The sequence below is a fragment of the Meles meles genome, chromosome 6, assembly GCF_922984935.1.
Source record: "Meles meles chromosome 6, mMelMel3.1 paternal haplotype, whole genome shotgun sequence".
NCBI classification, from domain to species: Eukaryota; Metazoa; Chordata; class Mammalia; order Carnivora; family Mustelidae; genus Meles; species Meles meles.
In genome coordinates, this window is record NC_060071.1 from 146,876,357 (window position 1) to 146,902,136 (window position 25,780).

General features: G+C 48.9%; 1 protein-coding gene across 6 annotated transcripts in view; it reads left to right on the top strand.

Annotated features, from left to right (window-relative positions):
• The window catches only part of WDR25 (WD repeat domain 25), a 141,745-nt gene that overhangs the window by 10,154 nt on the left and 105,811 nt on the right, over positions 1–25,780 (top strand). For 4 of the 6 annotated variants that reach the window (XM_046007025.1, XM_046007022.1, XM_046007026.1 and 1 more), the window contains one exon: positions 17,423–17,560. The exons of 1 other annotated variant lie outside the window; for it this stretch is intronic. In XM_046007025.1, coding sequence (XP_045862981.1) covers positions 17,423–17,560 — 138 coding nt within the window. Of the gene's footprint in view, positions 1–16,844; positions 16,911–17,422; positions 17,561–25,780 lie in introns of those variants that run through there. One more of the 6 variants, XM_046007027.1, reaches the window with a different exon arrangement.

Genomic DNA, 25,780 nt, shown 5'->3' on the forward strand with positions numbered 1-25,780 from the left:
ACTCTGCTTTGTCATTTCTGTGTTGTTTCCTTTCATTACCTGCTTCTCTTTCTGAAATGGCCAGTACTTCAGTGAACAGGACTATACATAATGCTTTTCTGCTGCCTTAGTGGAGGTAAGATGGGCTTTGATTTACACCCGGGCTTGAGCTAAAGCCTTTGTGTCTGGTAAGTGGAACCCAAATAGATTGGCAAAGCTTCGGTGCTATTGTTATGTGAGACCCTTGGGTTCCTATTCTGTATCTGCTGCTTGGTAGCTGTGTGACTTTGGGAAAATCACAAGTCTCTCTGATTCCCCGGTTTTACCAATGAGAAAATGGGCATAATGGCTGCCTGTGAGGGTTGTTGCGATGTAGAAGAGATGAGAAGGTGCTGCGCAAAGCCTAGCATGTGGGAGGGGCTGAAAGACCTGTTCCTGATTCCCCTTTTCTTTTGTTGATTAAACAGTTAGAACAGTTAGAAGAAAGGCGAGTCACCCAGAATCCTCCAACTTAATGTAACTCGTTTTTGTGAATTTTTTTTTTTTTTTTTAAGATTTTATTTATTTATTTGACAGAGAGAGATCACAAGTAGGCAGAGCGGCAGGCAGAGAGAGGAAGAAGCAGGCTTCCTGCTGAGCAGAGAGCCCGATGCGGGGCTCAATCCCAGGACCCTGGGACCATGACCTGAGCTGAAAGCAGAGGCTTTAACCCACTGAGCCACTCAGGCACCCCTTTGTGAATCTTTTAATAATCTGTATACAGATACATGTTTTTCCAAGTGTTCAATGTCAGTACTACTGAATAGATGCTTTTATTTATTTATTTATTTTTTATTTTTATTTTTTTAAAAGATTTTATTTGTTTGACAGAGAGAGAGATCACAAGTAGGCAGAGAGGTAGGCAGAGAGACAGGAGGAAGCAGGCGCCCTGCTGAGCAGAGAGCCCCATGCGGGGCCCAGGACCCTGAGATCACGACCCGAGCTGAAGGTAGAGGCTTAACCCACTGAGCCACCCAGGCGCCCCCTGAATAGATACTTTTAAAATTTGAAAAGTTTTTGGGTTTCTTTGTACCAAGCTGTTTACCTGCTCCCTTTTCAAAAATGGCACGTTTATTTGGAAGGCATGTACTGGGGGGCTGGGTCTGTGTCTCCGAACTGATCCCGTTTAAAATGTGGTAGAAGAAAATGAATTGGAGAACGGGTTGCCAGCTCTCAGCATGTTTTGTGTCTGGGCCTCTGGCATCCTGGGGAGGAGTGATTTCATACCTGAAGAGGCCCAGGAGAGGGAGTCTGGGGGCAGGGAAGAGGTGCCCACCTAGAGTGGCACCAGGTTCGGTTGGGTCTCGGGCTCCCTTCCCATATGCGTTTGAAGGAAAGGATTTTGTTGTGGAGGCTGAAGACCCAGATTGGGGGACTCCTTGTGCTGTTTGCCAGCTCTGTGGCCTCTGACAGTGAGTAGGCTGGAGCGAACTCACCGTCCCCGAGTGCTTACCACCTACTAGGAATGATTCCAAATGTTCCAGCTCCTCTTTGTGACTGGCCTGTGAGGCAAAGGCTGGTCTTCTTCCCACTTTACAGACAAGGAGGCTGGGGCACAGAGAGGTTACGGGATTTGCCTGTGATCACACAGCTGGTATACCGGAGAAGCAAGATGGGAGGCTGTCAGACCACAGAGCAAACAGAGCTGAAAGACTCATTCTGCTCTTTTGCCTCTGAGGCTAAAGGATGGGAAAGCGCATCCCCCCTCCCAAGTTGTGCCCAGGCTCTGTCCCAGCCTCAAAGTCCTATGGTTCTGCTAAGGGACATAAGGAGAAGAGATGATTTCCGTAGTGGTTTGGATTTGCATTTTTATGTATTACAGGATCCCGTTGATTTATCATTGTTAGCATATCTCGTTATATTAGGGTATCTTAAATGTGCTTTGTAGGAAGTAATATATCTCAGATTCAAAGACAAGGAATTTATGGATTCAAGTGCCAGAGTGAAGGTTTATTTCAGTTTTGAAAGAATTCTTCTTGATGGATTTTACAAAATGAGATTGAGAAATGATTTGATGTGTAGAGTGAGAAGTCGTGGAGCATTATGCAGATGATTGGCAATTTATTCCAAGCACGAGGCGAATCTATTGGAAATGAGAGCCGCACAGCTGGGGAGGAGGGTTGGGTTGTGGTGGTGGGCGTTTGGGATTTGGGGAGCGAATGATGAACAGTGCACCGAGGGTAATTAGGTGAAGGCCGGGAGAGACTGGGTGCTGCGTGCGCATGTGCGCAGAGATCATCTGGGCCCATCTTCGTTGTACAGACACCCAGGGAGGGGAAGACCCTGGCCTGAGGGCACCGGTGAAGTCAGGTGGTGATGTGGAGCTGGGATCTTCTGTAGCCAAGTGCTGGGATGCTTCTCTCTCCAGACACGGCTCCTCTCCCTTCGCACCTTCTCTGTATTTTTGTTTCTGGGAAAGTTCATGGTCATCTCAGTTGTCCCAGGGGTGGGAGTAAGGGCGTCAAGCCCATCGACAGCAGGGTTGCCGAGCTTCTGGGAACTGCCGTGAGATCCTGAGCTGGAACCTTCTCTTCGTGGGAAGTGATTTTTTTTTTTTTTTTGACACTCCTCTCCCCCATATGAAAGCTGCAACGTTTCTGAGGCCAACAAATGAGACATTTCCCACTTTCCCTTTGCTTGCCAGAAAGGCCTTGCAGGCTTTCGCCTTGTAGAAAAAAACCTTAAGTTGAAGGAGGAATAAGAAAAGGAAAGTGTGGCAGAACCCAAGCTGTGTTTTCTTTTTGAAAACTTCATTCCGTTGAACTTTAACAGTTCAGCGTGCGCAGGGTAGGCGGTGTGCAGGCCAGATGCTGACGGGGAGAAAACAGTGCTGTGCGAGGGTGCAGCCTCTGTCCTCAGGGAACCAGCCTCATCCAGTCTCAACCCGTGTCATTAAGGGAAGAATAGAGCAATTTGGGAAAATGCTTTTAATGTAATTGAAAAATGCAGATTGCAAAATTGGCACGGTTAAGAGTTGAGGCAGTCTAGTAAATTATTTCTTGCTGCTTTTAAAACTTGGACTCGGAAGATTCTTAAAGGCACCCATTTACTGCCCAGTGATGGCTTTGTCCCTCTCCTTTAAAAGAACAAGTTATTTTAGATTTACCTTAATTTTATCATAAATGTGCTAAAATTTTGGGAAGAATACAAAAAAAGGTAGAAATTTAGAAAAAACCACAGGTCTCCACTCAGGCGTAACAACTGTGGATGTTTTGTAAGCAGCTTTTCCTTTCCACATTTTTTCCTGTGAGCATCAACTGGTTTTAATTATACCGCAGGTACTTTGTTTTTGTAAGCAGCATTTACAGATTTTGTGATGGTTGTCTTCTCCCCATACTTTTGCCCCTTAAAAGAAGGGCAAAGGCCAACCTTGTCACCTTTTCTCGAAGCTTCTGCTGTCTCTACTTAGGCTTCTTCCCCAGGTGCAGATCCCCGTGTGAGGGGAGTGGGGCCGGGCGCAGGGGTGAGGGCATAGAGGGTGGTCAGACCAGTTGTGTCAGCCCAGGATTCCTGGAACTCCCACCCCTCACCCCCCTCATAAGCGCTGTGAACCCAGGCTGAAACGCGGGAGGACCAGATGGCCAGAGGATCCTGGAGCTGCTTCCAGGCTGGGCTTCCGGTATTCCCTCGCTAGGGGCGAGGAGTTGGGCACCATGTCCCCTCCTGTGGAGCAGGGGCCACAGGGAGATGGGCCATACCCCTGGGGAGGTTCCCTGTCACGGGCTTTGATCTGGGGACTCAGATTAGTTCCTTGGTCTGGGTGTTCCTGGATGGAGCTTCTAATTTCCTTTTCTTTCTAGTTCTCTCTTTGCCTTAATGTTTTGTTTTTCTGGGAAATCTCCTCCACCTTATCTTTCAATATATTTTTTTTTGACTTTGTATTTCTGCTGCCGTATACTTAAACTTTTTTTTTTAAACTGAGTATAACTTATATTCAGAAAAGTGTTCTATTCTGATCTATCATATTTTTACATTCCAAGAGCTGTTTCTTGTTTTCTGAATGTTCCTTTTTTAAAGAATATGTCATTTTAAAAAAAAATTGCATATTTACAAGGTCTTTTCTTAGCTGTTGGAGTTCTTTGAAAGTTTTCCTATGTTTTGGAAACTGTTCCTGCCCCCTGTCACCTCCTTTTACCCTTGTTTTGGTGTCTGCCTTTCATGTGAGGGGCCAGGGACCCTGCCCTGCTCATTTCCCTTCAGGGAGGAGGCTGGTGAAAGCCGATCTCACCAGAGGCTCTGTGTGTGTGTGTGCGTGTGTGTGTGTGTGAGAGAGAGAGAGAGAGAGAGAGAGAGCGCGGGGTGGGGGGGGGAGGATGGGGCCTGTCCACAGGGAGGTTGCTGCAGGGTGATGAGGTGGCCGGCTGGCACTTAGGGCAGGACCCCCAACCACATGAACCTCCCGACGTGTTTTGGGTACCCTGGTCAGTTTCCCAGACAGGACTCTTCATGCCGTGGCTGCTGGCGTTCAGGCCTCTGAGCCAGGGAGAAGGCTGGGGTCAGTCGTGCGTGCAGATGTCACTCTGATGTGTCCTCCAGCTGCTAGCTTTTCCTCCCAGCACACAGATCTACTATGTTCCTTTCAGCGCCTACAGTGGCCTTCTGTTTATGACACACGCCGTCAGTTATGTGTAAATGTGACTGTGTCTTCTTCCCCTAGACAGTGGAAGAATTATTAACTTTCCTAAACATTTGCTAATTGAGTGGTGTCTTATTTGAGAACCAAATGAATTCATTCGTGGGCAGTTCCTTTAAAACCAGGTGGGCAGCTTGTTAATGCTCAATAAGCGTTGGTGGGTTTTGTCCATCAGTCTCCTGCCATCTTAGCATTTCTCTTCTGCAGCAATTTACATACTAACAATATTGACCTGTCATCATATCCCTCCCCCCGCCCACCATGTGTTGTTTGACTTTGCATTTTGGTACTTCGTTATTGTTATTATTTTTTACAGGGAAAACCTGACATTTTTTTGGGTCAAGTGTATAGACCTTTCCCTTTGTAATTGTCCTGTGGCCTTAGAGCATGGCATGTCCTCCCCCATCTCAAGATCTGATAAATAGTCACCTATATTTGACCTTCATCTAGCAGTGATTAGCTTGAGCCAGTTTCGATTCTCATCATCTCTTCCAGGCTTTCTGTGGGTCCAGGGCCGGCTGTGCCCACCGTGATGAATGTGTGCTCGGTGCCAGGGATCGATTGGGATATTAAGGAGCAGTCCTGCTTCGTGACGCTCCCCCACACTGATGCGGGCTACTAATGATTTAAAATGACCTTCCTCCCATCCAGCTTATTCCGCAGGGCACGGGGGCGCCATGACCGCCTCAGCCTTTCCTCAAAAATGAAATGTTTTTGACCATAAAAGAAATACATGTACGCTATGGAAAAAATAGGAAGGTATAAAGAAAAAAACTGCCCATTATCTCTGCGCCCAGAGGCAATGACTGTAGACTTTTGGTGTATTTCCATCCAGTCTTTGGAAATAAAAGGCAACATAGTCGAGTTCCAACTATCCACGTGATTTCAAACCCCTCCTTCCCCCACCATGTACTGCGGCAGCGGGGTTTTAGCGCCGCGACTCACTGCGGTGGTTTTCAGTGCGCTCGTGAGCCCCCGGGGTCCTCGAGACCCTTTCACAGGGTCTGGGGGGTGAAAATTGTTTTTATAATAGTACCTAGAAGTTATTTGCCTTTTCTCTCTCCTTTTCTCATGAGCGTACATGGAGTTTTCCAGAGGCAACGGGACGTGTGCTGTTATAATAGATTAAGTACAGAAGCGGCTCTGCGAGCCCAGCTGTCTCTATTAAGCCAGCCGTGAAGGAGCTGGCAAAAATGTAAAGAGTGCCTTCTTGCTGATATTTTTTTTTTTTGTCTTGGAAAATAGAATTATTTTTCATAAGAGATGTTGTTTATGTTGACATGTAATGGATTTGTTATTGGTACTTTTACATAAATTAATACTCTGAAGTGTTCTCAGTTTTAATTTCGAATATGCTAAACGTGGATTGATTATAACCCATATTCAGCAGCAGCTTTCTGGAGTCCTCAGTAACTTCAGAGAGTGTAAAAGGGTCCCACCAAGAGGCCTGGGGAGCACGGTTTGATTTGTATCTGTGATTCCTCTTTAGCGGGATGTACGTGTGGGTAATAGCGGTGTTATCCTGCAGCTCCGGTGGAGGGGCGCCAGCCAGCCGCCGCTGCGTCACTGCCTCCTCCTGCGTGGTTAGATTTCCAAATGGCGCGACTAAAACATGATCCCGAGGGTCCCAGCCCCCCTTGGCCTCCCTGCCCTTTCTCGCTGCCCTCTCTGCTGCCTGTTGTGAAGGTGATTTAACATTACAAAATGATGGGAAAAAACCGCCCAGTTCCAGCATCCACCTCAATTACGGTGATCCTTTCAACACCCTCCCATCCGTTTCTGGTCCATATGGGCTTGTGTTTTTTACAGAGTGCGCATACAGTTTCGCAGCCTGCTTCTCCCACTTAACATTCTCTCCCAGCCTCTCCTGCCGCAGCGCCACCGGCCGCCTCTGCGTCTTCGGAGGGCTGGCAATTTGTGCCGGGTCCATGATGTTCTGTCGGGCTGATTAACTGTAATTTACTTAGCTGTCCTCGGACACTTAGGTGGTTTCTAATTTTTGCTATTGTAGATAATGCTGAAGTGGTCGTCTTCATGCATGAAATCCTTTTCTGTCGGATTCTTTCTTTCAGATTGATTCCCAGAAGTGGGACTGCTGGGTCAAAGGCTTGTACATTTTCGTGGATCCAGATACGTCTCTCCTCAGATTGCTTTCCGAAAGGATTAGGCCAATTTGCACTGCCCCGGCAAAGCCTGCGTAATAACCGACTATTTTGCTTAACTATCATGCCTAGAATTTTCCCTTGTAGCCCCAAGGGGGCAAAGGCCCTTCTCTAAGTGAACGTGATCTATAATTATTTAGACTAACACCAAAATTGCTTTCAGAACATTTTTAACCTGCTGAATTTAGAATTCTAATTCGCATACAAGCCAGCACTAACAGTATCACAAGGAGCAATTCTCTCCCTGCTCACAGTGTGTTTACACAGCCCGGCAACTGCAGCGAAAACTGAAGGGCTTTTATAAACACAAGTGGTATCTTTCTGGACTAGTTGAAGTATTATTTTGAAAGGTACAGAAACACAAATTAAAACACATTTTCATTGTAACCTTTGGTTAGAAAAGTTGTTTGTTTTCGTCCTGGTCTCTTTCCATGTTCTTTGCTCTCATTCAAGGGTGTTCTGAAATATCCTGGCTCCTGGGAGTCTTGCCATGATGCCGCGAGCCCGGTGACGGGGACGGGACACGCGGGGGAGCGTGGTGGCCGTCCTCAGGCGCTAGTGGGGCTGTGGTGGGAAGAGGAATGGGCTGTACTCTGGTTTACTCCGGGGCAAAAGCAGGACTACTGGTGGAAATGTGGGGGAAGAGGTTGGCACCCTGCGAGGAGAACTTTCCAGCACTCGGGACTCATCTCCTTGGGGAGTATCCACCTCTTGGAAAGGGGTGAGGATGGAGAGGTTCAGGGCAGGTTGGAGCCCGTGTCGCCAGTGGGCTGGGAAGTAGATGCAGCTGGGGTCAGGGACTCGGCCCTTCTGGAATGCTCTGTGCCTGTGGCCGGGCCCCTGGTGGCTGTGTGCTGGCCAGGAGAGGGCCGCGAGGCCGGCGCTGGAGGCAGGGGCAGAGGCTGGCACGGTGCTGAACGTACTGGGAGCACGCACGTGAGGCACACCCGTCCCCACCCCAACTTCTCTGGGCGTCCACTCTCTGTGAAAGAAGGGCCTCACGGGGCTGTCAGGGTCAGACAAGGTCGGATGTGGGAAGCCACTCTGTAAACTCTAAAGCCCTTATAAATGGAAGGGATTATCAAGAACTTCTAGCCAGGGTTTACGCTGTAATTGCCTGCGAAGCCGAGTTCTTAAACACGGGAGGCTTGCCATCCAGTTTAGCTCCAGCTACCTTGAATCATTGAACAGATAACGTGGTGTGTGCCCGGGGATGCCAGCAGGCCTCTGCAGGAACTTAGGCTCTTCCAGACACTACTTCCTGTTTTCTGGCTTTGCAGCGTGGTATTGGTTCCTGGTGGTTGGGATGTGCTGCTAGACTTGTGTGGCCAGTGAGTGAGGCAGGCCTTGGTTGGGCTCTCTGTCTGCGGTATGAGCGGTGAGGGGCCTAGGGACCAGGTGCCACAGAGTGCGTGAGAGAGATGGCCCTTAGGGTCAGTACAGAAGACTTAGTGTCTCCACTTCTTTCTTCATTTGGTCATCCATTGATCCAGCTGTCGATTCAGGGCTCGCTCTGTACACGCGCTGGGCTCAAAGGGACCAGACACACCCTTGCTGGCAAGAAAGCACACACGGGGAGTGGGGTGCGTCTGTCAGGGTGGGGCAGAAGATAGGACAGGCTTCTGGGGAAGGGAAAGGTTGAGCTGGGTCTTGCTGGGTCTTGGAAGATGAGAAGATGAGGAGCCAGGTTGGTGGGGAGGAGAGCCCTGGGCTACGATTATCGTGCTGCGGCGGGGACCAGTGTTGGCAGGCCGGGGCAGTGCTGGTGTCCACTGAAGGGAGCCAGGCAGGACCTGTTGCAGTCTTTGGGCCTGGACAGGGCACAGGGCCGGCTGCTGCCCCTGGTGCCTACACTGGGTCAGGCACCACACTAGGGCTTTGCACCTCGTTTACCCACAGCTGGGGTGCAGGATAGTCACTTGGGCTTGGGAGTCCCACTGTGGGGCTCAGCCCTGGCCTTGTGCTTTCTATGACTTGGACTAAGTTATATAACTTTTGGGACCTTCGCTTTTCCATCAGTAGGTGGGGGATAATAATAGCATCAATCGTAGTTTCCTGAGGTTTAAACAAGAAAAACCATGTAGAGCTCGTAGGGGAGTACCAGGCATGGTAGCTAGTGCTTCATCATGTAAGCTGGCCTCGGCAGCATCCTCAAGCCCGTTTTACAGATGAGAGAACTGAGGATCAGAGAGGGACAATGAAGGACATGTGACTCCTAAACACAGAACTGGTATTTGGACTTACCCTTGTCTGCCTCTGCATTCTGGGGTTGTTCTGTGTCAGCTTCCTGCTTGGGAGCTCCAGAAGGTAGTCACGTGAGTGTGGGCAAGGGCCTTAATCTTTTTTTTTTTCTTTAAGTTTTTATTTATTTATTTGTCAGAGAGAAAGAGCAAGTGAGCACAAGTAGGGAGAGCAGCAGGCAGAGGGAGAGGCAGGCTCCCCGCTGAACTGGGAGCCCCATGTGGGACTTGATCTTAGGACCCTGAGGTCATGACCTGAGCTCAGGGTAGCCACTTAACTGACTGAGCCACCCAGGCGCCGCAACCTTTTTGAGGCTTGATTAGCTCATCCGCACACTGGGAAGAGCTCTGCTGTAAAGTTCCATGATACTGGGGACTTGTTTCCTTGATTGTTGTACCTCCAGCTCCTGGAGGAGAGCTGGACACATGGTAGAGGCTTAAGCAGCACGTGTAAATGGACGAATGAGCCCTGCTCAGTCTGTCATGCTCCTGTGGGCCTCGTTGAACTTGAGGGGGTTGGAGAGTCTCGGGAGTGATCTTGCCCGCATGCCTTGGCCCTTCCTCCCACCTCTGGCTCGTGCAGGTAGCAGCATCCCTGGGGGTGATGGAGGTGGCAGTCTTCGGGCTTTGAGGACGGCAGCTGGGAGGTGAATCAAAGCCATGCTTCCTCCTCATCTGTTGAAATGCTTGCGTTTACACTCCAGGTAATGGCTTTGGGCCGATCCTTGCAGCCTGTGCCTTTGTTTATTATTTATTTATAAGTCATAAATCCAGAAAGGATTTCGGGAGGCTTATGGTAAAAGATACGAATACAGTAAAGCTGTTAGAACAGAACAGACCATGAAAAGCCACCCTGAAAAGAGAAGGAGACACATAAGTCAAGTTCAGAGCTGACCACTGGTGCCTTCCATCTTCCTTCCAGGTTCCTGCAGCCCCGGGGCAGGGTGTGGGGATGGGAGCCGCTTTGGGTGGGGATGTGGACTCGCAGGCCGGTGGAGCTCAGAGGAAGCCAGCTTTTTCTAGGGCCATGTCTTGGCTGCCCTGTGATGAGACCCAGGGGTCAGAGGGGAGGCTATGGGGCAGTGAGGTGCAGCAGGGCTCAGGGCAACAGCTAGCTCCAGGAAGCACCGTGGGGATTATATGCAGCCGTGTTTGACTAGGGACCTGGCACTTGGAAAGTGCAGTCATGAATCTCCCTGTTTGGGCTGGGGGGCCTGTGGTGAATGTTTTCCTGGGCGGAGGGCTCAGGTCCTTCACTCAGGCCCCCATGTTCAGAGGAGGTGCCGCTAGAGGGCAGGATGGGGTGGCCTGTGCGCCCTCTGCTCTGTCCATACCGACGCTGTCTGCACTGAGCGTGGCCTGTTTGTTATTACTTAAAAACACTTACAAAGTTCGACACGAACGGAACATACTTTTTAATTATTTCCCAGCTTGTCTCTGGCAATGCTGTTGTCAAGGAAACCAAAACCTTGGCAAAAGCTTTTCAGCTTCCCGGTTAGAAGAGGATACTTGTACAGCGCTTATGTCGGTGGAAATGGACCTGTCATTCTGTAACAAAGTCTGTTTTTAAAAGGACTGGCTTCCTTCACTTCTTACAGATACAACCTTTTTGACCTTCTAACACAAGATGCAAGATTGTTGTTGGTGTTTTCTCTTTCAAAAGAATTGTAGGCGCTCTTGACTCGATTCATTCATTCAGCATCTGACGCAAGAGTTGGTGCCCAGGGCGGGAGCGGGAGAAGGAGATGGATAGGGCGTCTCACCCTTCCTTGAAAGGCTCCGGGGCTCTGGAAAAGAGAGACCGGTAGACAGATACTTACAGTGTAGCATCATTCCTGTTCTCAGGGGAGTGGAGGATAAAACGCTGCAGGGCACAAAGGACAGCCCCAAGGGGGCAGTGCCAGGGAGAGTCACAAGGAGTCTCAGAGGACGGGTAGAAGTAGCTCTGTGGCAACAAGATGGAAGAGCATTCTGGGCCGAAGGAACAGACCGTGCCAAGGCTGGAGGGTGTGGAGGACTGTGCTGCCAGCTGCAGACTGCAGGGGTGTAGGGCGAAGGTGCTGGCCTTGGACCTGTAAAACAAGGGAGCAGGACTGTCTGGACAGGACTTGGGAGGCAGGAAATCAGGAGGGCGATGGAAGAACAGAATCTGTTTTTAGAAGGACTGGCTCCCTTCGCTTCTTGCAGATAGAACCTTTCTGACTGCTCATGGAGGGCCATGAGGTTGGGAGGGCAGGTTCCTCAAAGCTGTCCTCATTCTGTTGTACAGGGCCCTTGCTCCTTGATGCACGGGGGCACGTCACATCTTACAGCTCCGCTCCGGAGGGAAGGGACACTGCTAACGCGTCTTGAATTTAATCATTGGCTTCTGCTGCAGGAGTACGGCGTTGAGTGTGACATGTCAGCCCGCAGGACTCGATGATAGTTAAACCCTATCAAGGGCCTTGGTCTTATATGAAAAAGATAAATCATTGTGAGAAAAATAGGAGTCTTGTTTTTGAACAGCCCTTGTTATTTTTTTTAAACTTTGGAAAAGAGATTTGTAGCAGCATCGTAAAATCCGGAGTTTCTATGTACCTATCACCTGCCATCCCCTCCACTTTATGTAATCCTGGTGCATTTGTCAAAGCTAAGAAATGAGTATCAGAATAACTCTGTTAAGTACATGGCAGAGTTTTTCAGGTTTCCCCAGTTTTTCTGCTAATGTCCCTTTTCTGTTTCAGGATCCGACCCAGGATCTGACGTTGTTTTTAGAGCCCTGCTCTTTTTCTTGTTAACGGTTTTGGGGAGAGGGGTGGGGGCAGGGAGCAGACTGAATCTCACCATTGTTGAATCACGAGCAAGACCCGTGGAAGGTTTTTGCCTTAATGAGGCTGAACATTCTCACCTCTCACGTGCCTGTTGTCCCCCCTCGCTGGCTGCTCTAGTACTAACCCGTCTTCATTCCCTCTCCTTTTTTGCTGTTTTCCTTTTGGATTGAACCTAGCCAGACCTGTGGGCTCGTGTTAACCTTCATTAGGGCTTGGAGTTGGACCTCTCTTCGGCTTCCCCGTGTTTACCAGATGAGCGTGTCTTGAAGTGGTGACTGGGAGTGAAGTGTGACTGACCTTTAGTGAGGGAAGCGAGAACATTCTTTGCACATAGTTGGATGCACAGCCTCAGACAGTGGTCCCTGCTTTCCTTTTGTCCCTTCCTTGGCTCACACTCCTCCGTGCCTTTCCCCCTCTCCCATCCTCTCCTTCTTCACCGTTTCCATCCTGCTTTCTTGGGCCTTCCCCTGTGCCCACCCTGCTCGCCTGCTCTTCTCTGCTTTTCCCCCTTGCCCTCCCCCCTTCTGTTTCTCTCTCTCCTTCTCAGGCTCCCCTGCCCTTCCTCCTTTCCTTTCCCGCAACAGGCCAGTGAAGCTGTTGCCACGGAAACAAGCCCAGCAGAAGCTCTGCTCTGCTTTCTGGATGCTTCTAACGACGATGATGACGCAGATACTGTTGAATTCTAGAATCAGCTAAGCCCTGGCCTGTGGCCTCTGGAGTCCTTTCACTTTCCAAAGGGCAGCCCGGTGCCACAGCTTGTAATTCTGTTCAGTAGATGGTCATTTTGATTTGGAAACTTCAGAATTTGAGTAATCATTTCCCCCTTGCTTCGGAAGACTGGTTGCAACCAGTGTGAAAAACACTCAGCTGAATTTCGTTATATGAACGGAGGGAAACCACCCCACGGAAGGTGGTGGCTCTGTAGGCTCCCCGAGTATCTTAAGTTTCACGTGGGAGGTGGGGCTACACCTTTGCTGAATTCTTGAGATGGTGACTGCTTTTAAAGGATGTTGGGGGACAGGGAGAACATCATCGGGGTCCTAAAAAATCTTCTGATACTTAGTTTTCACTCAAGAAATGTTCCGGGAGGAGTTGTGGGTCCAAGCCTGGAGAGGGGAGGCTGTGCTTGAGCCACAGATCTGGGTGTGTGCGTGTGTGTGAGTTGTGTGGGGTGTGGCCGGTGCTTTAGGGCAGAGTCACTGGCACCCCCTGGCATTTGTCAGAATAATCCAATGAGCCCGGCCTCATCAATCCTGGGGAACAGCCCACGTGCCTGCACGTTAACTAGGCTTCGGGGACCCTCGGAGGGCTGTTGGCTTCTGGGTCTTCGTGGAGCTGGTTTGTAGCGGTGGCAGCCTTGTTCCTTCCTGCTTGTTCAGGGTTTGACTGAGGCTCAGCTTGTTGGCATTAGCTGGGATTTGGAGCTGGGCCACTGAGCCACCACCACCTAAGAGCCCAGCAGGGAAGAGTTAGTTTGTGGATTATGTTTAAGTTAGTACTTATTCCCAGAGGTAACCTTGCTTCATAAAAACCTTACGCCTTTATTACTGTGCTTATGGGTATCCTGGCTCCAGGGTGTAAAAATAAGACTTATAAAATCCAAACTTTATTTGTGGAAACGCGAAAACATTTTCATTAATAGAGAGTGTGATAAAAAGCCACGGCTCTTCCCGCCTGTGCCTAAACGGTCTTGCTGCACTTGGGTCTTTTTATTTTCCTACTCATTCCAAAGCTTATTTAAATATCACCCGTTCAGTAGTGAATTTTAAAGGAAGGAAGCTTTGGTGTGTGAATAACTTTACAACTACCCGCTGTATTTCTAGTCAGTTGCTGTGACTTAAGTTGATGATGGACCCCACACAGCAGTCACTAATGGATGATAATCTGGAGTGTTTTTGTTATTGTTGTTTTTATTTTAGAAGAAAGGTTTGAAATTAGCATAGTAAATCTCTGTGGGATCTTTGCAAATAAAAGAATATTCACGTTAAAAACAACTTTCAGGAAAGATGTATGGTAATGAATAAAACATCAGTGAGTGAAAATAAGCGTGTTTAATTATTCAAGTAGAAGTAGTAATTTAAACTAATTATTGCTTGCGGATTTCATAATTCAGTTTTTGTCTCGCAATAATATTTCCTCTGGGCCTCCGGGGCGCATCAGCGGCTGCGGGAGCGGGCGGGGCCTCTCCCCCTCCCCGGAGGCCGCAGCCCTGCCTGCAGCCCCCCCTTGCACCACCTAATTAAGCATTTCCTTGCTTATCACCTCTGGTTGCTTCAGGAGTCTCAGACCAGTCCTGCCGACGGGTGCCCTGGGGGCTAGACCCCTCTCTTCCCCACCAGTGTTTTAGGCTTCTTGCCCCTTCCATAGTCCTGGCGGGAGTGACCCTGAGCCCACATCCCCGTGTGCTCACTTCCCTGTGACGCAAGTCCTAGCCTGTCTGGGCTCCTCAGGTTCTGTCTCCTCTGGATGCCCCCTCCACCCCACTCCCCGGCCCCTGCTGGATGACCACTTCCTTGTCCCCATAGCTTTGTACCAGCAGGTTCTTGTGCTCCTTTAAAAAAAATGTTTTGTTTTAATTCTTTTTCTTGTTTTTGGCTTTTCGTTTTGTTTCTGTTCTAAAAGAAAAACTTCATATAGCGGAACTGAAAAGTACTGGAGAGTTTAAGAAGCAGGGGCGTGATGAATCATCCCTAACTCAAACTGCCGGCAGCTTTCTGTCCTCTTCTCTGTATGCTGGCGCTGGCCCTCTCCCCCTGGAGTTCTCGGGTGTCATCACAGACTCCTGGGGGGGCCCATATCATCCTCCTAGGTGCCTCTTCCTGGGGTGCGACTGCCATTAGTGGGTGCTGGTGAAGGAGTAGCAAATGCCAGTAGTAAATGCTGGATAGTACTTGTGCTCAATTGTGCGAGGTTTTTAAGAACCTGGTTTTGACTGCTTTTCTTATGACCGCCTGTGATGGCACGGTTGGGGGAGAGCTTTCTGTCCCGCTCTCTATTGCATCTGTGCAATAGATCTGGGACAGATCTGGGCCATTCCGGCGAATTACTGTTCTGCCCCTCAGAAAGTAAAGGGAAAGGTTTCTGTCTGTGACTTCTTCCCAGTGCCCTCTGTCAAAAGGTAGTGTCATCTGCTCTCCTGACATGTGATAGCCACTATTACCTCCGTATAATCACACAGCATTCCATCGCATGCCCAAGAGCTTTCCGTCCATCATGTCAGGAAAGACAACCTTTATTTAAGATACTTTTCTCCCCTTTCCTTTGTTATTACTTTTTCCTAAAAAAATCACCCTCTGACTTCACCGGCGTGATCTGGGCAAGTGAGTGACTCATTCTTTGTGGGATTATTACTGTGGACAGGGACAAGACAGGTGGGCCGCGGGGGATCGAGAGAGCAATGAGCTGGCTGTCAGGGGCCAGGAGTCTACCAGCTGAGACCCTGAGCAAGTGAGGTCAGCTCTGGCTCTGGTGTCTCATTTGGAAAACACGGAGGTTTGACTGTGATCTCCAAGGGCCTTTTATGGGGAGCGGTTTTGTGATCTCCAAACTACCTTTAGCTCAATGAGGTAATGAGTGGGTTACAGGTGTCCCTCCCAAGTCTTCCTGCAGGGTTGCTAAATGAGTTTTCGGGATTCTGAATCAGTTTTCTCTCCATGTGACCTCCAGGGGACGTCATTAAGTAGGTAGAGAAGTTACTAACATCTGTGGCCACAGTGGAGCAAAGTTATGGGAAGAAGTGAAATGCCAGGGGTGGAAACCTAGGCGGCCAGCCTCTGGGGAGACCCACTGGGAGGACACCCTTATGTCACGAGGTCCTTTCCTCCCCAAGGAATCGACAGCTGAGTTTTACTACATGTGTGAATCTGTCTTGAGTAGCTCAGGGCTTGCATAGCAAAAGTGCCCAATAAATGTTTGTTTGGGTGAGTTAAAATTTCCTTTGTAGACCCAATCTGATCCCTCCTGTTTGATTGTACGTTTCCTTAAGGGGAAGAAACCATTTCTCCTTTACTTCATTTGAAAGCTTGTTTTTAAGAATAGAAGTACCAAAATAAATTTTGGTACAAGATTAAAAAGGGACAAGTAGATGTATAGAGAAAAATGGGTCGTCTTCCCCTCCACCTCATGTGCCACTAGGCCCCCTGCCCTGGCTCTGGAGGATCCGTTTCTTGCTCATCTCTGCATCTTAGGGAGTACCCAGCCCCCACACAAGAAGTAAACCTGACTTGGGCTCATTTGGATGAGAATGACCACCTTTCCAGCAAAAGCACTTATGGCCAAATATTGAGGGAGTGAATTAGATGCAAGTCCTCAGGAATTACTGGGATCAGTGGGACTCCTAGAAGGAGCTGGGCAGGCTCGTGCTTGAACAGTGGTTCTCTGTAGGGTGCCTAAGGAAGGTCTTCAGCCTTTCCCGCCATTTCTTGTGAAGTTGGGCTGTCGTGCTGAGTCAGCAAGATGGCAGCCCTGAGTGATGCCCGGAGCTTGGCATAGGCACGGGTAACTCTTGCCTCCTTTCCCATGCTTGAAACTGAAGATGGAGAATGAATGTGCATCATTTCAAAATGATAATGTAAAATCAATGTGGAGGTGTGATTCCATTAATAGATTAGTGATTAACTCAACTTTTTAGGAGCCCATTCGTTGCCCAGAGTGAAGCTGGCTGGAACGAAGCCGAATTAGAGTGGCAGAGGCCTCCTCTTCTAATTGAAGCGCACATAGAGTGCCTGGCCCTCAGCCTTGTGTCGGGATGATTGCTGCGATCAGTATCCCAGTTTGCTTGGCCGGCAGCTTCCGGGGGATCAGAAGGGATGATGGACCCAGAGAGGCACTGCCAAACGGAGCATTACGTTAATTCCTGTTGGCCTGGCTTCTGGCCTGCGTGATGAAGGCCCTGAGTAGAAGGGTGCCATGCCAGCGTGGACTTCATCTGGTATCACAAGAACTCAAGGTGGTCGGCTTCCTAAAACTGAATTTTGTTAACGATGACCGCTCCCATATGCTGAGACCTCACTATGTGTTCAGCTCAGTGCCCGGCATCGTGTACACAGTGAGTCCTCCGGAACCCCCTGAGATGTAGCATGCCCATGCTGCGGTCAAGGGGGCTCGGGAGGCTGAGGAGCATGCCACTAGCAGGTGGCAGAATTGGGCAGGAGACCAGGACTGTTTACTTCCAAAGCCTAAGTTCTTTCCACTCCCCGCTGCGGCCCTGATGGGATTTTCCCAAGGCTTGGAGGCTCCAGCTCAATCAAAACATGTGGGCTGAGGTTGGAAGCGGAGGACGGAGGAGGGAGGTTTGAGGTGCTCATTCTCATATTAGAGGTGTGTCCCAGCACACAGACTGGGAGGGACTGGCTTTGGAGGCCACTTGGATTGTTCAGTATCGACGGTGTGGGCTTGGGTGAGGAGCGTAAGGCAGGTGTGATTCCTGTTCTGGGTGCCAAGGTGGGATAATTCAGTGATACACTAAGAAAGCAGCCGCCATCCACTTACCATTCACTATATGCTGGATAGCCCCACTTTCCACAGGTCACTTTTAGGCATTTTCTCTTCATTTTGCAGGTGAAGAGGAGACTGAAGCAGATGGAGTCTCTATTCAGTGTGAAGAGGTGGGAGCTGAGTGGGGAAGGCCATGTGGCAGCAGGGTGGCTGATACCACGTCCCTCCCAGGTGGCTTGCTCAGGGTCACGCTGCTGTCAGGTGACAGAGCCGGAATCCACTCCCCCCGCCCCCAGCTTCACTAATTCCTGTCCCTCTGCACCTCCAGAGCTAGTGCCTACCATTATGTGTGCAGCCCCTAGCCCCCTCTTCTCTCTGTGCCCTGGGCTGAGCTCTTTAAGGTCAGGGCTGCAACTTCTGTGCTCTCTGCCTTACACCGAGTGGTTCTGGATAGACATTTGTGTCGTGAGTGCGTGAATGAACGCACGAATGAATGACACACGTGGGCATAGAGAAGGAGGGGCAGGCCCAGGGCAGTTGGACAGATGTGAAACGTGATTTAAGGATGGGGTGGTAGATCTATGGCTGCCCCCCCTTCTGGAGATTCAGAGCTGCTCCCCAGCAGAGGGGCGATGGGCAGGACTGAAGGTGCTGAGTGCGAGGAGCCGGACTCATTAGCTCCTTGTGCGGAGTCAGCAGGATGGTGGTAGCGGTTCCAGGGCGGAGTGGGTGATGCCCAGAAGTCCTGCTGAAGTCCTTCCAGGGGAAGAAGATGGATGCTGGGCTGAGCCGGCGGTTAACATTGTAACAGTAACAGGAGAGTTTCTGAGAGTTTAGGTAATGATACATACTCAGCACTCAGACATTTAATTTGCATCGTATCCTATACTCCAGAAAAGTTGCTTCTACTTTCTTATTGATGATTCAATAATTGATTCACATCAATTATCCTCCTTTGACATGAATAATCCCTTGTTTACTCTCAGGTCCACGTCCCTCCCGTAGTCCAGGAGGCAGGAAAAGCCTTTAAATCCAAAGCCCTATTCATGTCCCCAGCTCAGGTGTGATAGGGATTGGAAAGTCAGTTTGGCTGAGATAAGCGTGACTGGCTTCCTGGGTGGCGGCTCTGGGCTTCTGGATGGGGCGGAGGGCGGTGGTGGGCAGGGGCGGAGGGATGCCTTTAAACTCCTCCGTTGCCTTCTTCAGGTGGCGTTTTGGAAGCTGGTACATTCCCAGGGCAGCAGCTGCTGGTGGCTGCGTATTACATGAAAGCCGGAGAAACCCTTCGGATTAGGTGTGCCCTGGGAGCTCTGGCTGTGTTCTTTCTGCAGGTTTTGGTGGCAGCTTCCCCCTGAAGCATGAAATTATCAAGAGGCAGAACCACAGTTTCACACTTTAGGGCCTGAATAGGACCCATTGCCCAGTTTTGTTAGATTGAGTCTGGATGCCCGAGGTTGGATTAGGACTCTTCCCTGAGAGTCCGAGGTGCTTGCTGAGTGTCCAGGCAGGTAAATTGAGACAGGCCTTGGGAAGGATGCTTGCCTGGTGTCAGGAAGCAAAGAGGAAGAGCCACACCGATGGGGCGGGAGAAGACATTTGAGCTGGCCCTGGGGCGAGGGCCAGTGGGGCTGGGAGAGAGGCAGTGTTGGCTGAGGAGGGCCCTGGGGCCTGAGCACAACGGTCGGGGTGTGGGGTGCCGTGGCCAGGGCTTTGTGAGGCACGGGGGTGAATCTAGAGCTTTTCCTAGAGGAACTGAGAGCCTTGGAAAGTTCGAGAACGGGTAGTTGTGGAATTGGAGGGAAAACTCGTGGGGAGGCCTCCCATTATGCTTCTGTGCTATAATCTGGGCCCTTAGGATACAGCGAATAGGGGGAGGGTTGCGTTGGCCCTGACTTTAGATAGTTCTGCCTCTATTCCCCTCCTTTATTTCAGACTCCCAAGGTGTAAGTATAAATGCAGTTACAGTTTTGGGGCTTGAAAATGCCTCCATTTATTGAAAAGCCACTTTTACATAGATTGAATTCCAATATTGCTCAGCCCCGTGTGGTAGTTAGGGCTGAAGAGACCTGAGATGGGGAAAGAGCCACAACCCAGGCGCCCCCCCATCTCTCAGTGCCATTCCTTTTTCTTCCAGTCCCACCCCCACCTCTGCCTCCCCCCCTCAAGTCTCTGAAGCCCGGGGTTGGGGGCGGTGTATAAATATTAGGAATATTTACGTAGGCCTGCATGGGATTCAGTGACGCAGCTGAGAGCCACAGAGCGTTTGGTGACTCATCAGACCTTTTCCGAACACTTGTGATATTTTGCTGCTCTGAAGGGAGGAAAGTAATTAGCAGTTAGCGCTGGGAGATGACGCGGGAAGGATACGCAAACCTTCCCTGCTGGTCTTTTCTGTGCCTCGGGTATTTGTGTTTTTTTAAAGCTATGTGAATTATTTTCTTTTTAATAATGTTTGTTTTCTTCTGATTATTAAAATAATGTGTGCTCATTGTAGAAAATACATAAATGCATTAAATAGGAAATAAAATGCATGAATTATTTTTCCATTACAGTCTTATTAAGAATGTTTTGCTTCTGCGCAGGAAATTTGGAGCACTAGACTTATTTTATTTGAGGGGCCTGTGAGATAAGTCACATCGATGGCTTGCAGCCTATGCTCTGGGGGCTTCAAGGGCTCCATGGAGATTTTCGGGGGGCTGCCTCTGGGGAGGGTGAGGTAGGGGCCTTGAGACACGGTCCCCCCCCGCCCCAGTAGTTCTGCACTGTCTGTATCACGACCTGGTTTCTTCACATGGCTGCCTTTGAGCAAATGGCTCCATGGCTTATCCGGTTGGGGACTCAGTGATCCAGACCCAGCCTGTAATTTTATAAGTGAGGAGTCTGAGGACACTGGGAGATGTGCCTGGCCTAAGGTGACATGGTGGCTTGGGGCTAGTCTTTGTGCTTTCTGACTCTCCATTCATTGCCTTTTGGAATATGCATCAGTTAGAAATATTAGCAGTTAAATTTGAATGTCATTGTTACGAGCTCTGTCCCCATGCAGAGACCCCCAGGAAGCTGATCAGGGGTCTCTAGAGGGCTTGCTCTTGAAGGAAGTGGAGGCCTACAAGCAGCTGGTGCTCGAAAAGATGAAAAGTAAAAGCCCCATCATCGCTGTTAGGCGCACAAAGGAGGAGAAATTGCTCTGGGTGATCCCTGGTTGTGTGAATAATGAGAAGAAATTAAGGAAAGGCCGTGTTTCCTGACACTGATGTATTAGAACATGGAGTAACTTTCTACAGGAAATTGGAACAGGAATCCCTTTCAATTGAATTTGAAGCTGTGAATAGTAAGCCTACATTGGCCCTGCGTGTCCTAATGCAAGTTAAGTAAGCAGTTTCCTGGATAAGAGTTAAGTACTTTAGGGATACAGGTTAATGCTGAGGCCAACATGGCGCAAGTTAATAAATTGCCTCTCCCGTGTATTGTCTGTGAAGACGCAGAAGAGTAATTTGCTTCCCGCAGAGCTGTGCCAGGATTCTCGTACTTCTTTTATTAGATTTTTGGCCCAATACATTTGTTCCCTCTCATTGGTTTTGTTGATAATAATTACCCACCCCCCTTCCATCTCCCCATGGATCTCTCTCAATTTTAATTGTTTGCAATAGCCTCAAAAGTTCACCATTTTAGAAAATAGGTGTTTTAAAATAAGAATACTCCGGGACAGAGCCCTTCTGAGTTTCCAGAGGGAGGTAGTTAAAGCTCTATTTTTAAAGTGATCTTGGGGACCGCGGCCACTGAGATTAGGAAGAAGCAAGAGCTGCTTCCATCAAACATGTAAGTGCTCATCCTTGGCCTCCGGGAACTCTCTGGGAACCCTTCTGGAGTTTGGATATGCTCAAGGGCCTCACATGGAGGGTGGAGGGTATGGAACACGGGCCTCCCATGCTGCTTCTGTTTGGCTCTTGACCCTGCGGCCCAGGGGAGGAAGGACATTTATGACAGCAGTCACTACTCGTTGAGGACCTGTGGGGTGCCAGACACCATGCCGGGGCCAGCTCTACCAGCGCGCAGACTAATAGATTAATTCATTAACAAGCTAATTATAAATTACAAACTGCTATTTATTGGGAAATGGAGAAAAATGGCCAGTGGGTAGGGGAGAACCCCTGGAAGATTCTGTGCAGGCGGAGATTGGAGATGTGAGAAGGACTCAGGAGTGTGAAGCAGAGGGAGCAACCAAAGGACCAGCGTAGACAGAGGCTAAGAGCAGTGGTTGGCCAGCAGCAGTGTGCAAGGCCGGGCTTGTCCTCAAATTGTCTTTAGAGAAGATTTTTTCTTTTCTTTCCTTTTCTTTCTTTTTTTAAAGATTTTATTATTTATTTGTCAGAAGGAGCGGGGAGAGCACAAGCAGGGAGAGCGGCAGGCAGAGAGAGAGGGAGAAGCAGGCCGAGCAGGGAGCCTGACGCAGGGCTCCATCCCATGACCCAAGGATCATGACCTGAGCCAAAGGCAGACGCTTAACCAGCTGAGCCCCCCAGGCATCCTGTGAAGATATTTTCTTCATAGTCGAGTTTGTAAAGAGTTTCTCTCAGATGACAGCACACTGTCCTAATTCCGGACTACAAAGTGTAAGACCTGTAAGTAGGTCTTTGGATACTTTGTCCACCACCTAATTTGTTTGAATGTTTGCCTGCCATGCACGTGGTCTGTGGTAGACCAATTAATGGCAGCTGGGTTTGTGAGGGGCATGTTGCTTTGTGCTGGGCTGGAACCATAGCTCTGTAACCTCTTGGTGCCTCAGTTTCCCCATCTATAAAGTAGAGAAAATCGTACAGATGGCCTTAGATGTTCTCAGTTCACAGTGCCCTTTGTGTCACAGTGGACACCCCCCCCCCCACCACCAATTTTCCAGGCCCAGACAAACACGCAGCAGTCCTCTGGCCCCGCTGACGAAGGTGGAGGTGAGTAGTATTTGGGTCCTAGCAACTTCACACCTGCTGGGCACACACAGGTTCTCAGATGTTGGAGGCTAGTTGGGCACTGCAGCCCTCCTTTCAGGTGATACCTCTTCTTTATCATGACAACGGCTGAAAACCCAGCTTTGCAAAGATATGATGCCGTTAAAAGAAATGCAGAGTGATTTAATGTTGGAGTGGTTAAGAACCTCAGCTAGGGAGCTCCTGGGGGGGCTCAGTGGGTTAAAGCCTCTGCCTTCGGCTCAGGTCATGATCTCAGGGTCCTGGGATCAAGCCCCACATGGGGCTCTCTGCTCAGCGGGGAGCCTGCTTCCTCCTCTCTCTCTGCCTACTTGTGATCTCTGTCAAATAAATAAAATCTTGAAAAAAAAAAAATTAAAGTGTCCCTTGGCACCACTGTGAGTTTTCTGGGGTTCCCTCGGGTGTCTTGTGCACAATTTGGGAACTGCAGTGATATTTGCATTGTGTGGTTTTGTGAAAGTTGAATGAAATGATCCACAGAAATGCTCAGGGCACTGCCCGGTGCTAGGTGCTTAGTCATGGTTGCTGTTCCTCCACCTCCGAGGTTCCGTTTAGCTGGCGTAGGAATGTGTCCTTTGAGTGGGGAAGACATGAATCTTTTTTTCTTGTTCCTTAAGATTTATTTATTTATTTGAGAGAGAACGAGCAGGAGCAGGGGGAGGGGCAGAGGTGGAGGGAGATGAAGAAGCAGATTCCACACGAAACATGGAGCCCAGTGCAGGGCTTGATCCCGGGAACTGAGATCATGACCTGAGCCAAAGGCAGATGTTTAATGAACTGAGCTACCCAGGTGCCCTTCATTTTTTTTTTTTTTTCTTTTTTAAGATTTTAGTTTTTTAAATAATCTCTGCACCTACTGTGGAGCTTGACCTCTCAACCCCAAGACCAAGAATCACCTACTGCTCTGCCAGAGCCAGCCGGGCGCCCCAGGAGGACCCTGATCTTGAGGATGTCTAGGGAGGGTTGTGGTATTGGAAAAACACAGTATTTTAAAAATCTGTTACAATAGGTGATTTTAAATATGAATGTGAAGCTGTAAGTTAATAAATATAAGTATAGATATTTGATTATTTTTTCCATATCTCTACAAGTATACATACTCAAGATGGTCTCTAGCCTTTTTCTTTTGTTGTTAATCTTACCATTGGAAAAATAAGGGAGGTTCCTGCGGTTTGCCTTAGATTTGTAGTATTAGCAAAGGGGAGAGTGGTATGTGTTGAGTTTGGTGATGTAGGTAGGTATCAGATTGTGAGAGGTCTCTATGACGTGCTTGGCCTTAGGATTTTATTCAGAATGAAGCAGAAAAAGCCATTGACAGTTTAAATTAAAAAAAAAAAAAGAATTAACTTTTATTATTTTTTAAAGATTTTATTTATTTATTTGACAGACAGAGATCAAAGTAGGCAGAGAGGCAGGCAGAGAGAGAGAGAGAGAGGAGGAAGCAGACTCCCTGCTGAGCAGACAGCCTGACGTGGGGCTGGATCCCAGGACCCTGAGATCATGACCTGAGCCGAAGGCAGAGGCTTTAACCCACTGAGCCACCCAGGTGCCCCATGAATTAACTTTTAAAATATTTTTAAAGGGGCGCCTGGGTGGCTCAGTGGGTTAATAAGCCTCTGCCTTTGGCTCAGGTCATGATCCCAGGGTCCTGGGATCGAACCCCGCGTTGGGCTCTCTGCTCAGCAGGGAACCTGCTCCCTTCTCTCTCTCTGCCTGCCTTTCTGCCTACTTGTGATCTCTGTCTGTCAAATGAATAAATAAAATCTTTAAAAAAAATATTTTAAAAGATTATTTATTTATTTGACAGAGAGAGATCACAAGTAGGCAGAGAAGCAGGCAGAGACAGAGGGGGAAGCAGCCTCCCTGCTGAGCAGAGAGCCCAATGCAGGGCTCCATCCCAGGTACCCTGAGATCATGACTGATCCGAAAGCAGAGGCTTTACCCCACTGAGCCACCCAGGCACCCCATGAATTAACTTTATCAAGAGGTAATTTACATACAATAAAATGCACTCATTTTCAGGGTGCCTTTGGATGAGTTTTGAGAAATCCCTGTACTCGTGCACACACCCTCCCCTAACCCCATCAAGAGGGAGGACATTTCTACTCCCCAAAAAGTTCTTAGTGTCCTTTATCAGTCTATCTCTTCCTTCCAACCCCAGCCCCAGGCAACCACTGATCTGCTTTCTGTCACTAGAGATTAGTTTTGCCAGTTGTAGAATTTTATATAAAACAGAATTATACAACATGTAATTTTCTGGGTCTGGCTTCTCTCACGTGACGTACTGTTTGTGAGATTCACCCCTGTTGCTGTGAACCTCAGTCCTCTTCATTGCTGAATAGTATTCTGTTGGGTGAAAAAACCACACTTTGTTTATCCATTCAGGGGCTGATGGGCATTTGGTTTGTTTCCAGTTTGGAGATATTAGAAATAGTACTTCAAAAAAACATTTATTTATTTATTTGAAAGAGAGAGAGCGGGTGAGCTCGGCGGGGAAGGGCAGAGGGAGAGAATCTTCAAGCAGACTCCCTGCTGAGCACAGCCTGAGGCAAGGTCTTATCTCAACCCAAGAGATGATGACCAGAGCTGGAACCAAGAGTTGGATGCTTAACTGACCTGAACCACCAGGCACCCATAGAGGTAGTCCTTTTTTGACCTCTTATGTGGGCCTTTGTTTTCACTTCTCTTTGGTAAGTATTTGGGGGTTGACCTGCTGAGTTGTGTGGTAAGTATATATTCAACTTGGTAGGAAACCTCCTGTTTTGAGCAGAGGTGTGATGTTTCTTTATTTGCATCTTTAAAAAAATTAAAAAATTTTTATCTTTAAAAGGTTCCTTTGTCCCCGGAGAAGGGGCTGGCCTAGAAGCAGGGAGAGCTGTGAATTGGCTATTAGTAGTGTCAGGCGAGTGAGGCCAGCGGCTGGATGGGAATGACAGAGGAGGCATGTCTCGCTCTGAGGAATGGTTTGGGGACAGAATGGCTGGGGCTTGGTGATGGATTGCATGATGCTGAGGAGTCACAGGTGACTCTAGGTGGTCGGGGCAGAACTGGGAAGACCTGGTTACGTTATATCTCGGAGGCTCATTTCTCTTCTGCCCAGTGGCACTGGAAAGTAAATGTTAGTTTTGTTTTCTAAATAAGAAAAGGGGAGGAGATGCTCCGATGGGAGGCAGGCAGCTAAAGGTGTCTAAGCGGGGGTAGGAGTCATGGTGGCTGCCTGCATGTGATGCCTGCTGGGGGACAGTACTTGGGTCACTCACATTTCTGCACAGCCTTTTGAGCAAAGCCATGAGCAGTTAATTTCCTCTGGCCTATCTTTTCAAAGATGTTTATATAGCCAGCAATTTTGGAAGATTAGAGATAATGTCTGCATTTGGAGTGAATTTACTTGTATTCCAGGAATAAAGACAGTGTTTCCCTCCAGGAGAAAGGTTGGTCAGGTTTACTGCAGCCCCTTATCTAAGATGGGGGCTTCCTGATACCAGGATTCCCATTCTGTAAT